We start from the raw sequence: 12,627 nt of genomic DNA, 5'->3' as shown, positions 1-12,627 counted from the left end.
CTTGGGAGGTGGAGGCAAGAAAATAGCTTGAACCCGAGAGTTCGAGGCTGCAGTGAGCTGAGATCACATCACTGCCTTTCAGCCTGGGCAACAAAGTGAGAGAAAAAAAGAGAGAGAGAGAGAGAAAGGAAGGGAGGGATGGAGAGAGGGAAAGAAAGAAGGGAAGGAAGGAAGGAAAAGAAAGAAAGAAGGGAAGGAAGGAAGGAAAAGAAAGAAAGAAGGGAAGGAAGGAAGGAAAAGAAAGAAAGAAGGGAAGGAAGGAAGGAAAAGAAAGAAGGAAGGAAGGAGGGTAGTAATATCACTGATTTGATAATGGAAATAAAAAAATGAAAAAGATAAAAAAGAAAGAAAGTTAGGAAGAGAAAGAATGAAAGAAAAAGAGAGAGAGAAAGAGAGAGGGAGGGTGGAAGGAAGGAGCAAAGGAAGGAAGGAGAAAGGAAACAGTAGGAAACATTGAATGGTTATGGTTTTTTAAAGACAGATTCATGCAATATTAGTTTAGGATTTGGAGGATTTGCAGGAGGTGTGAGGTCACACCAACAAGCAGGTTTAAGAATTGAGGTAAAGCAGATGCTTAATTACTACAATACCCTGTGTTTCACCTACACTCATTCCACAATATGTCCTACAGTCATGCTCGCCATTCTTACTTCTCCATTAGCAAGAAACACAATGTGGAGGCCTTGTCAAATAGATTCAATTTGTATCTTTGCTCTTTCTGCTGTCATGAACCTTGGAACTCTTCTCTATGGGTTTTGTTACCTTCTTCTCTGTATTGCAGCGATGCAGGGATTTTTTCTGTTTCGATGTGAGTCTCTGTTTGAATTTTCCTTTAGAAATAGCCATATACCTACTTTTTCCTATACTTTGTTAATTGAGTGATTCGCTCACTTGGACACCTCAATTATCTCTCTTATGAAAGACTGAAATACCAAATGACTTCTTTGGGTGAGATTCGTATCCTGTTCCCAGAGGTCTGGCATCTCTCTTTTTCCATAGCTCTTTATTTTCAGTACTGTTTAATAAATGCAAAAAATCAGAATTCTCTTCTTCCTCATCACATTTAGAGAAAAAGATAGTCCTGGGCAGGTCCTTTGTAAGCTTTCATGTTTTATATTTTAATTTCACTTCAGATGATTGTTTCAATCAACTTTCAATTTACCATGAGCATTTCCTAATATATTCTAAAATTATACCTTCAGAATTAAAACAAAAATAGAAAATCTCCATGTTAGTTACTTATTAAACTTGTTATAAATTATCAATTAAATATTGATAATTTTAATTATCAATTAAATTAATTGATTTAATTTAATTGATACCAATTAAGCTTAGATTGTAAGAATTTATGATCAGATAAGCATATGATTCCACAGTGGGTGATGATTCAACAGCTACCATTCATTATACACTTATTAAATTTGAATAATTTGTGCACATTATCTCATTTATTCCTTATAATCTTCATATGAGTTAGGTCATATGCTTGCCCTATTTTACAGGCACAAAAAGGTTTCCCAGATCACAGAATTACTAGACATTAAACTGAAGCTATCCATATCTTCCTATTCCCAACAGTTTCATAGATATATTTCTGAAATATCTCTGGCAATGACAAGAAATTTACTCACTGGAGATATGAAAGTAATATAAGCAACATCTCAATACACAATATTAAAGGCTTTTATGTCATTATCAAGGTGATCTGGTTACAAACAAAACAGATAGCTTTGAAGTCAGACAGATAAGTCCTTCCCTTACCTTAGCTCTCTGACTTGTGTTGCTTTTCCTCTCTGAACCCAAGTTTCCTCACTAGTAAAATGGTAATAATAAAGCCTACCACATCAAGCTAAAGCAACAATTACATGAGATCACCTATATGACAACTCTGACCCAGAATAGGACTTGTGCTGGAGTCCTTCATTTACTCACTTCACACCTTTACGTCTCTAGGCAGTATTTATTATCATCAATTTACATGTGAGAAAACTGAAATTCAGAGAGGTTTTATAAACTTCTCAAGATACACATTAGAGTCATAAGCAAGGACTGACACCAAAGTTTGCTGACTCTAAAAGGTAGTTCCATATCTGCAATAGCAAGATGCCTATAGAAGGTCTCTCTTTTTCAAGAAAAAAATCTTAAATTCTCATTTTTGTTAACTTAATGGAAATTTATTTGTGTTACTTTAAATATTTACATAAAATAAGTTTACAATGTTTCATGATTTTCAATGTCATAACACAGCTTGAGCAAAAGTACTAAAGATTGTACCATAATTTGCATGAGGACAGAGAAACCATGTCTTATTCATCCCTGCCTCCCTAACCCAACATGAAGCCTAAAGTATAGTAGAGGCCCATTAAAGCATTGTGGGAAACAAAAACGGGTTGATGGGTGGATGGATGGATGAACAGTTGAATGAATCCTGAGATAGACAAAAGAAAGGACAATGATGAAATCATAAATATTGTAATGGCTGATAATTCTTAGAAGTAGTTTGTTAAGGCATATTTATATTGGTCAGGACTCTGACACAGGCATTTGAATACAAACAATTCCTTTTGCCCACAGGCATATCATTCCAGCATGAGCCTTAACCTCCAACCTGATACATAGCTTACAAGCCTTAGTAGGTGATACTGTACCTAGTGCCAAAACATGTTAAAGCTAAGTGTACCTCCACACACATGTATGTGCACAAACACACACTGCGTAATGTTAAGCACTACCTACCTTTTCTAGAAAAGTAGAACATTCTGTAATAAGTTTTATTTTGTGATTCAATCCCTTATTTCCTTTTTAATATTGTACCAATTAAACAGCATCTTCCTTTTATTATGTCATTCTAGGCCACACTGGAGTACACTTTTTGTTGCCTAATGTTGCATTATAAACATTCTGGTACTTCCTGTTACCCAACCTATCTAAACTTTCTCCTGTGGGGCAACTCCAAGATGATCTTAAAATCCAAAATGCTACTGTTATCAAAATTACATACAAAATATATCCTCACACTAAAATGCTCATTTTTCTCAGCATGACTAGTTTCTATCAGGTATGTAATAATAATAACAATAAAAAGAATGATAACATCTCACATTTATATATTATTTACTCTATGTAGGGTACATTTAATATGTATTCATGCATTTACTCTTCATGCAAATCTTTTGATAGGTAATTTTATTCGCATTTTACAAATGGAAGAGCTAACACACAAAAGGGCCAAATTCTTTGTCTCACATTGAAAAACTAGCAAGTGGCCAGCTAGGATTTGAACTCAAGCAGTCTGGCTCCAGATAGTGGCTCTTATTGTTAATGCTATACCACTCCCAATTAGAAGTCAGCTCATTCAAGTCGCATTAATTTAAATGTGATCAACAGTGAGTATTTGTGTGCTTGTTCTGAAGTAGCAGGGGATTGAAGTACCCCTCGATGGAGATGAAGGACATCCATGGGGAACCCAGGAACGGTTCTCTCAATCCCCTTCAGGCTTATTCTTCTCAGTTATCATTTAATTTTTCCCTTTTTCTGTTTTGTTTTGGTTAGCTTGCCCAATTTATGTCCCTGGGACCAGGATGAAGGCGTTTTTCTAGATAGGTGAGGAAATGAAGTATTTTCTTTCCTCGGTCCCTAACTTTCCTTCCCTGAGTTCCTTGAACTCAGCTCAGCCTGAATCTCTTCATCATTTTACACATGGAATTACATTTGGTCTGGATTCACAGTGGTATTTTATTCAATGTTGCAACTCCGTCTTTGCTCCACCTCACCCCCACTCCTATCTGGGAGGTAGGTGTAGAGGAACAGAAAATGTTTTCTTTACTCTTTCCTCTTCTGTTGACCTATCTGACCATGAGGTATCCCATGAGAATACATTGAGAGCCATGTTTTCAAACCTTCTGTGGAGCAGAAAGAAATACTTTTTACCACCATCACAGTAGAGATGTGAGTAAAAAGTATATTTGAAAACCTTTTATTTCAGTCTAATTCAATAAACAATTTTCAAGTATGTAAGAGCTAGGTGATGTATTAGGCCCTGGGGTTATATTAGTTATCAGACATTTAAAAAAACTAAGAAAAGCTGCTCATCTTCAATCTCACTTGAAAACATGCAAGACACTAAGACTTCCAGAAGTGAGGATTCCATTTAACTTTATTTAAACCAGGGGTCCCCACGTCCAGGGCTGCAGACCTGTACTGGTCCATGGCGGGTTAAGAGCTAGGCAGCACAGTGGGAGGTGAGCAGTGGGAAAGTGAGCATTACTACCCAAGCTCTGCCTCCTGTTAGATCAGCAGAGGCATTAGCGTCCCGTAGAATCATGAACCCTATTGTAAACTGTGCATGCGTGGGACCTAGGTTACATGCACCTTATGCAAATCTAATGCCTGATGATCTGAGATAGAACAGATTCCCAAACCATCTCTCCTACCCCTGTCCATGAAAAACTTGTCTTTTCACAAAACCAGTCCCTGGTGCCAAAAAGCTGGGGCTGCTGATTTAAACCATTTTTTCCAAGCCTGTTTGAATATGTGAAAACTCTCTTTTCCCCACTACTCGGAAACACTGTTTGAGAAATGCCCCAATGATGCATATGATTTATTTACCATCTTCAAGATCCTGCACACTTAGGGAGAAGAAGATATGTGTACGCATAACATATCAAGAATTGAAACATATAGAGAATATTTGGAAGCACAGAAAGAAGTGTCAAATTAAATAAAAGCCTTTGAAGTTTACAAACAAACCCAAATACAGTCACTAATTTTTTCATACACACCAACCTCACAGGCCTCCTTCTGATGACATTACCTTGGCCACCATTTTGGGAACCTCTGTGGGGATGTGGAGGAAAGGAATTCTAACTTTTTGAAAGTATGTGAGAATTTAAAGCCAGTGGAAAGGGAGGAGATATGAAAGCAAAATGAAATTCAAAACATAATCACAATGAAGACTGGTTGAGCTTCCTATCAGAAAAACCACCTCTACACTCATTTTATAAAATCTTTCACTTACATCTGTGCTACTTGAAGTTCCACAAATTATTCATTTGGGTTAAAAGGAAGCCTGTTCCGAAGAAGGGGGGAAAAATCTTTCTCTAGGGCAATTTGACATCACAGAGAAAACAGGCTTCTAAGTCATAGCAGCCACAGTAGGTTGTAACTCTGCATATTGACTGTGTGAATTGAGCAAGTTATTGCTCTCTCAGAGCAAGTTATTCACATATAAAATGACGACAAATAATTCTACTGACGAAAGTGTTTGGAGAATAAAATGGGATAATAGATCAACAATCCCTACAAAGTCAGCACTTCCTAAATAGCAGCTCTGTATTCTATCATTTTGGATATTAAATGGTCACTCTAAAAGAGTCATAGAGTACCCAGATAGATACCCACATATCAGAGTATATTAAGTCACCACAAAATGTTGCTTTCCTTGTAGCAAATAACTAAGTTCAGTCCCTGAAAAAGAAACACAATTTCCTTTAGTAACAGGAGAGTTATGCTTGGCTTCTATAAGAACTTTCTTTCAGGAATAGCTACTAAGCTAGGAAAAGCGAAGCAAAGCTTTTTGGGTGAAATGGCTCCATGGAATTTAGTATCTTAGGACCTTTGTTCAGTTGCATTAGGAGTTAAGTAGTCTTGTAGTTGGGCCTGGAAAGCTGACCAATAATCTTCTTTAAAATCAGATAGTATATTTTGTACTTCTTTATGAAGACTTGTGAAAAAATGTCCTATCTGTAAATTGGCGTTTGTGTAATAGTCACATGCATCTACATTTATACACTGGTAATATGTATCTACAAAAAAAAAGTCCCCCAAAAAGAAGAGACTTGGAGCTAAGAGATAAAATGTGGTTGATCTTGGAGTGGCCAAATAAGCTGCCTGCTTTTCTAGGAAAAGTAAGATCCTTGTGAAGTAAAGGGTTTACAATGTTTTTGTCTTGACTCAAGTTATCTTTGAGCTCACATACACAGAAATTACCAGCTTAGAGCTTTGTTCCTAAAAAACCTGCAAATCCCAGCTCTGATCATTAACAATCTGTACTTCTCTATATATTCTTCAGTGAATGTGTCTTTTAGTCTGCAAGAATGCAGAAAGCAAAGTCACAAACTTATTCAAATTATCACCATATTTTCATTGACAACATCTTTAGAAAAAACCTGGCATGACTACATCCTTCTAAATACCAAATAATCAAACTGGATGAAGGTCTAATGGATGTGAATTGGTCTAATTGGATTTCATGGAAATTATAGGTTGTGCCACTCTGAGTAAGGATAATGTGCTACTGTGGGTAAGGATCATCTGTACTTAGGGCACCCACATCCATTGGGTGTCTCTGTCCCAGAGGGATCTGCCCCATCTCTTGTTTGGCCAGCTGACCTCCAAAGGTGGCACCTGCCTTTGCCTTGGCCCACCAAGGCTCTTCTGCATCTCCAGGGCTCCTTCTTAGCCACCTTTACATCCCCAAAGACTGCAGAGTGCCAAGTAGTCATAATCAGGGATTATTTTAGCCTTCTTCCCATTTTAATTTTTAAGAGTTTACTTTGTATTTCCAAAATTATTACTTCAGTAAAATATCCCTTAGCTATTTTTAATTCTATGCTTAACATAAAATTCCCTTTTCATCAAATAGTTCTCCCTCACCACCTCTACAAATATTAAAGAATATTCAAATCTTACATGCTTTCTTTGAAGGCTATGAGTTTCTTTTCCTTTCATTTTCCTGAAAGTCATAGTATTTTCACTTTTAGTAGGCAGAATTCTAAGAGGGCCCCCAAGATTCCCACCCTTCGGTGTACACAAATTTTCTCCCAATTGTCAGTCAAACACTAATCTAGGTGCTGCTGTGAGGAGATTTTGTAGATGTAATAAAGGTCCCAAATCAATTGATTTGAAGATGGTAGAGTATCCTTGATGAGCCTACCCTAATCAGATGACATTTTTAAAGAGTCTGGGCTTTCCCAGTAGAGAGATTCAAAGTGTGAGAGATTTGATGTGAGGAAGATTCTCCACGGCTGGCTTTGAAGATGGAGATGGCCAAGTGGGAAGTAATGGATAGCATCTGCGAGCTGAGAGAGGCCTCTAATTCACAGCCAGCAAGAGAACAGAGACCTCAGTTTAGCTGTAAGGAATTGAGTTCTGCCTAAAACCTAAATGAGCTTGGAAGAGGATCACAAATTTCAGATGAGAAAGGAGCCCCAATCAACCACCTTGATTTCAGCCATGTGAGATCCTGAGCAGAAACCCATCCATGCCACATACAGAGCTGTGAGCTAATAAATAGGTGTTGCTCTAAGCAGAGAAATTTGTGGTAATTTGTTACAAAGCAAGAGAAAATTAATACACCTCTGTTTGTTTTATGAGCACAAGCAAAGCACAGAAAAATACGGAAGCAAAATGGTGCATCTTTAATATCCATAAGGTTAGATTCCAAAAGGCTTTACCAAGTATATTTCTTTTCAAATCTGAAGTAATATTCCACAGATGACTAACATGACTTCTCCATAACGGAAAGGTGATGATATTTTTTTCCTGTTTTTGAGACAGAGTCTCGCTCTGTCACCCAGCCTGGAGTACAGTGGTGCAATCTCAGCTCACTACAACCTCCGCCTTCCTGGTTCAAGCAATTCTGGTGCCTCAGTCTCCCAAGTAGCTGGGATTATAGAAGTACACCACCACACCTAGCTAATTTTTGTATTTTTAGTAGAAACAAGTTTTCACCACATTGGTCAGGAGGGTCATGAGCTCCTGACCTCAAGTGATCTGCCCACCTCAGCCTCCCAAAGTGCTGGGATTACAAGCATGAGCCACCACACCTGGTGGTGATTCATTCTTGCTTTTATTTATTCCTTGTTTATATTCATAAAAGTGGGCAGTAAGTTGAAAATATATTCAGATAGGATTTAGTAGCTGTAGCTTTAACCTATGGTTTCTGCAGCTTTTGTAATCTGGCAGTGTACATCTGCTTCATTACCTAAATGTTTCCTCAAAAGGAGAAACCCTCTAACAACTTATCACCCTAGTCTGTTGGCCACCATTTTCTCTCTGATGCTCACAGCTCCTTCTGTGGAATTTGAACATATGACTTCCATGACACTTGATCAGTGTGTCAATGGGTATGGAACCAATCTTCAGCTCTGATCCCATGGTTCAGTTCCTAGCAGTGTGACATTATGTGTGTCTTGGTGGTGGGAGATGTGATTCTTTCATCAGCTTTCTCTATTTATCTTACTCAGAGCAACCGTGCTCTAATGGGAAAATAGATTTAAAGCTTATAAATTTCCTTGAGTTTTAACTTTTCTCCTTTGGTCTTTTTTTCTTTTCAAATGACTTGGAGACATATTGATAAGATTCTATGAGAAAACAAAGAGTCAAACAAATTGAACATGTATGAGTGAATGAATAGATTAATATATAAATGATGATAAATTTTTTCAGTAATTTGAATGAAATCAATGGAGAGGCACTGAGAATAAATTTGTGTCCTAGAAGTTAGAAGATCTGAGTTTGAGATGACTACTAGTTCTATTATACTGGAAAAATTACTTAATCATCACTGGACTTCATTTTTGTCATTTGGAAAGTGATTGTTTTACACTAAACAGTCTTTAAGTTCTCCGTCACTTATGAATTTATGTTTTAATTCATTTAGGAGGTTAAACAATGTCACGTTCCATGGGACTTCTGTTTGTTGTTATACTCAAGCATGTTAGCACGTGTCTATCAGAGGAACTGCTGCCTTTCCACAGCCAGTTCTCTACATAATTTTTCATCAGTCAGTGCACACATGGTCAATATTTACTCAATAGAATTCAGGTCTTTCAAATTCCACTACATTGCTTGATTAATTTTATTACTTATGCCAAAGCTATTATCTTCTTAACTATTTTATGTCCAAACAGTTTTACCTTTTATCCTGATATTTATATATAAAAATAGTTTTATATTCAAAACAAAAACTTTTTATAAATCAACCAATTCTGTGAAAAAAATATGAAAAATATCCTGTTTCTAAAGAAAAAAATCTAGGCTACCAATATATACACATAAAGAGATAAACTCTGCTAAAATGTATAAATAAAATTCACTATAATAGCAAGTTTTCGAGAACAAGCGTGAGAGTTAGACAGCCTGGGCCCTTAAAACAGATATCCCATCCCTCATCTTCTGTTATTTCCTGCGTAATATTGGTATCATTCCTGCCTGACTCTCATAGATTTATACGATTCCTACTCTGCATCAGGTGCCTTATTGGGTCATAGTGGTAAAAAGAGGAACAAGACTAACGCAGCTCATTGCGAAGTTATCTGTAAGTCAACATGCATGGAAACTAATACTTGATTCAATGTGATAAGCACTGTTGCTGATCATAGGTGCTGGTGTGATGCAATATAAAATACACAATACCACCTTTGAAGTATTCTTGCCAAATAAATTCAACCAAAATCTAATCAAGGCTTCAGATCTAAACAAAACCTAAAGGTAATCCAACTTATAGGAAATGAGGGATATAGAAGAACAAGTTAAATAATACCACAGGAAAGCTTTCGGACAAGTCCAGAATGTAAGACGTTCTAAAGTATGATTAGCTTGATCTCTTCAGCAGTCAATGTCATTAAGAACCAAAAAAGAGGCAGGATTCTTTTAGATTAAAAGAAATTAACAAGGCATAACAACCAAGTGTACTAGATGGTCCTCGATTATTTCCTAGTTTTTACAAACCATTTGTAATTATAATGAAACTAATGGAGGGAATTTGAAGATGGACTAGGTTTTGATGATATGGCCGAAATATCATTAAACTTTTCAGGAGTGCTAATAGTATCATGGTTATGTTGGATATATCCTAATTGTTTATAATAATGATTTGGTAAAAAGTCATGATGTCTTATTTCACATTAAAGTACAGCAGCAGAAATAAATGAATGAGCCAAATAGAGTAAAAGTGTTAACAATTGATGTAACAACATGATATACATATAGAAAGAGAGATAGGTGTTCATTACACTATTCTTCCTAATTTTTTATGTTTGAACATTTTCATAATAGTCAAAAATAAAAGACAAAAATAAATAAGATACTAGATTTAAAATCACTCTGTGAACTCTAAAAGGATAGATAGATAAAAGAGATAACAAAGTGCTGGAGAAAGGTGGAAAAGTCCTTTTTCAAACATGTGTGCCACCTTGGACCATGACACTAAGAGAAACTATTCCTGACCACCACAAAGAGGCCACCAAATGCCTCTAGAATAGAAACCAGGAGAGACACTGGGATTCCCAGATCCTGATGTGTGTGGTTTTTTTTTTTTTTTTATTTAACACACCTTCTCAGACCAAGATGACCTTGAACAAAATTAAAGACAAATGACTTCTTGCAGGGAAAGGCAGACTAGAGCAATTTGAACTTTTCTAAGGAAAGCAGGAAAACCTGCAAGCATTACAATCTGAAAGTAACCAATGCGTCCTTCCTTTTTGCAGGACAGTAGGATTTGGCACCCGAAGTAGAAATCTGAAGCCATGGATGATTGCCCTTCTCATTGTGTTATCCCTGACAGTGGTGGCGGTGACCATAGGTCTCCTGGTTCACTTCCTAGTATTTGGTAGGTAAAATTAAAGATTGCACTCTATTTGATTTTGTTTTTCTGCAAAGCTTTATTTACTTATATGTTAATATAATTTTATCTAAAAAAATTGCACACTTACCTGCAAATTTCCACAGTCAGAGTATTTTTAATTTTTTCAGTCATCTAACCAACAAGTAAGCACTAAATGCTCATTATATGCGAGTACTTTTCTGGATACTCAGGATACAGCTTTGAGCAAAGTAAACAGATTTCTAATTTCCTTGGAGTTCTCAATCCAGAATTATTTTGAGTATTTACACAAAAAGATCAAAAATTATCATTGTCTGAAACTTACTAGTAATTATAATAAACAAGTAATTACTTATATATTAAAATGAAAAGCTATGATAAATTAGTTATTAAAATTGGCTCTTTCACCCATGAACTATCATTTTCTGTCTGACATTTCTAGGGCAAAAGAAAAGCACATGTCTACTAAAATAAGAAATTTCAAAATGATTGAAAACCTATAAGTATGACATGATATTACCATTTACTTTTGGAGAAAAAAATATTACTCTTTCCAAAACAATATTCAGGGATTGTATTTTTATCGACTAACGTATTTGTAATTACACAAGTAATGCACTTCAAGATCCTCTTTTTACATTGAGTCTCTTTCTGGGAAGAATACAAGCCATTTATATTTTTTGACAAATCTCTACAATGTTACTCTCACATGGATGTATGTGATAAAACAAATGACTCAGGCTGCTCACTTTAATGGTCTTACCTGTTGTCAACTTCCACAGAGTCAATGGGGGAGCAAAGACTCTATTTGGGGCCTTAAAGGGCTTAAGGTCATAGTAATAGGCCTTTTATGACAACCCCAGCTGTAGTTTATACCATTGGCAAAAGATTCTCAGATCAGTTTATTTGGTTGCATAAAAGCCACTTTACAATGAGAGTAAGGTTTGAAAACAGTGTGGATTATATGGATAAGTAATCAGGACGTCTAAAAAAGTATTGCAAGGTCCACATTTTTCCCACTTAATACATATGCTATTGAGATCCCTCTTTCTTTCCTTGGTTTGTAGTCTAGAAACCCACTGCCTCTTCCCCGAGCCAGGTTTCTCAAAGATTTAGGTTGTTTTGTGTGTGTGTGTGTGTGTGTGTGTGTGTGTGTGTTTTTCCATTCTTTGTCTTTAACTCTGTAGCTTTCTTACCCTCTCTTGGCCTTACTCCTCAGATTACCAAATTCCTCAGGACTCTCAGCTGCTTTCTTTGTTTACATTTCCTAGCAGATTTATCCCTGTTACACACTAGTCTCACCTTCAATCTCAGACAGCTCTTCTCTACACTTTCTTTTCAGGTTTTTCTTAGTGTGCCTGGCTCTCTTGTTACAAATCAAAGTTTACAAGGACGTTTATCTGTCTCTACTTCACTAGAGTGTACGGTGGTACACATTTCAACTCAGCAAAGGGAAATGTAGCAATGAAATGTTCAAGCTCTACAGTTAGACCGTCTGGGTTTAAAATTTGGATAGGCCACCTACTAGTTATAGAAAAAGTTACTTAATGCCTCTGTGCCTTACTTTCCTCATCTGCAAAATGAAGGTGATACTGATCTCATAGAGCTGGTATGAGGATTAAATGAGCTAATACACGAAAAGTGCACAGGACAGTGCCTGGCATATATTAGGAACTCAGTAAATGGCAGCAATTATAATTAATATAAAACATTATTATTTTTTAAACAAAACTCCATAACAAAGAAATTCAGTCAAATATTCAAGACTTTATATTAGCCCCATTGTAGCTGGGTTCTGAAATCTTTGTCCAAACCATTTAGTTTCCTATTCTTCATTTCCATTGCAGACCAAAAAATGGAGTACTATCGTGGCTCCTTTAAAATTTTAGTTCCACAAATCAATAACAATTTTGGACAAAGCAACACATACCAACCTAAGGACTTACGAGAGACGACCGAAAATTTGGTGAGTCAGCTAAACTTTTTATCATAAAATAATGCAAGTGGAAGGGATTCGGTGG

At 36.4% G+C, this 12,627-nt stretch overlaps 1 protein-coding gene across 1 annotated transcript in view; it reads left to right on the top strand.

The window, feature by feature from the left end:
- TMPRSS11A (transmembrane serine protease 11A) overlaps positions 1–12,627 on the top strand; it is a 48,568-nt gene that overhangs the window by 1,107 nt on the left and 34,834 nt on the right. Inside the window, exons 2-3 of the mRNA XM_032259277.1 lie at positions 10,491–10,612; positions 12,454–12,572. Of these exons, the coding sequence (XP_032115168.1) occupies positions 10,491–10,612; positions 12,454–12,572 (241 nt within the window). The remainder of the gene's footprint in view (positions 1–10,490; positions 10,613–12,453; positions 12,573–12,627) is intronic.

The sequence above is a fragment of the Sapajus apella genome, unplaced genomic scaffold (assembly GCF_009761245.1).
Source record: "Sapajus apella isolate SASKATOON/1434 unplaced genomic scaffold, GSC_monkey_1.0 scaffold108, whole genome shotgun sequence".
NCBI classification, from domain to species: Eukaryota; Metazoa; Chordata; class Mammalia; order Primates; family Cebidae; genus Sapajus; species Sapajus apella.
Note: the sequence above shows the minus strand (reverse complement) of the source record. Positions and strands in the feature narration are given on the sequence as shown.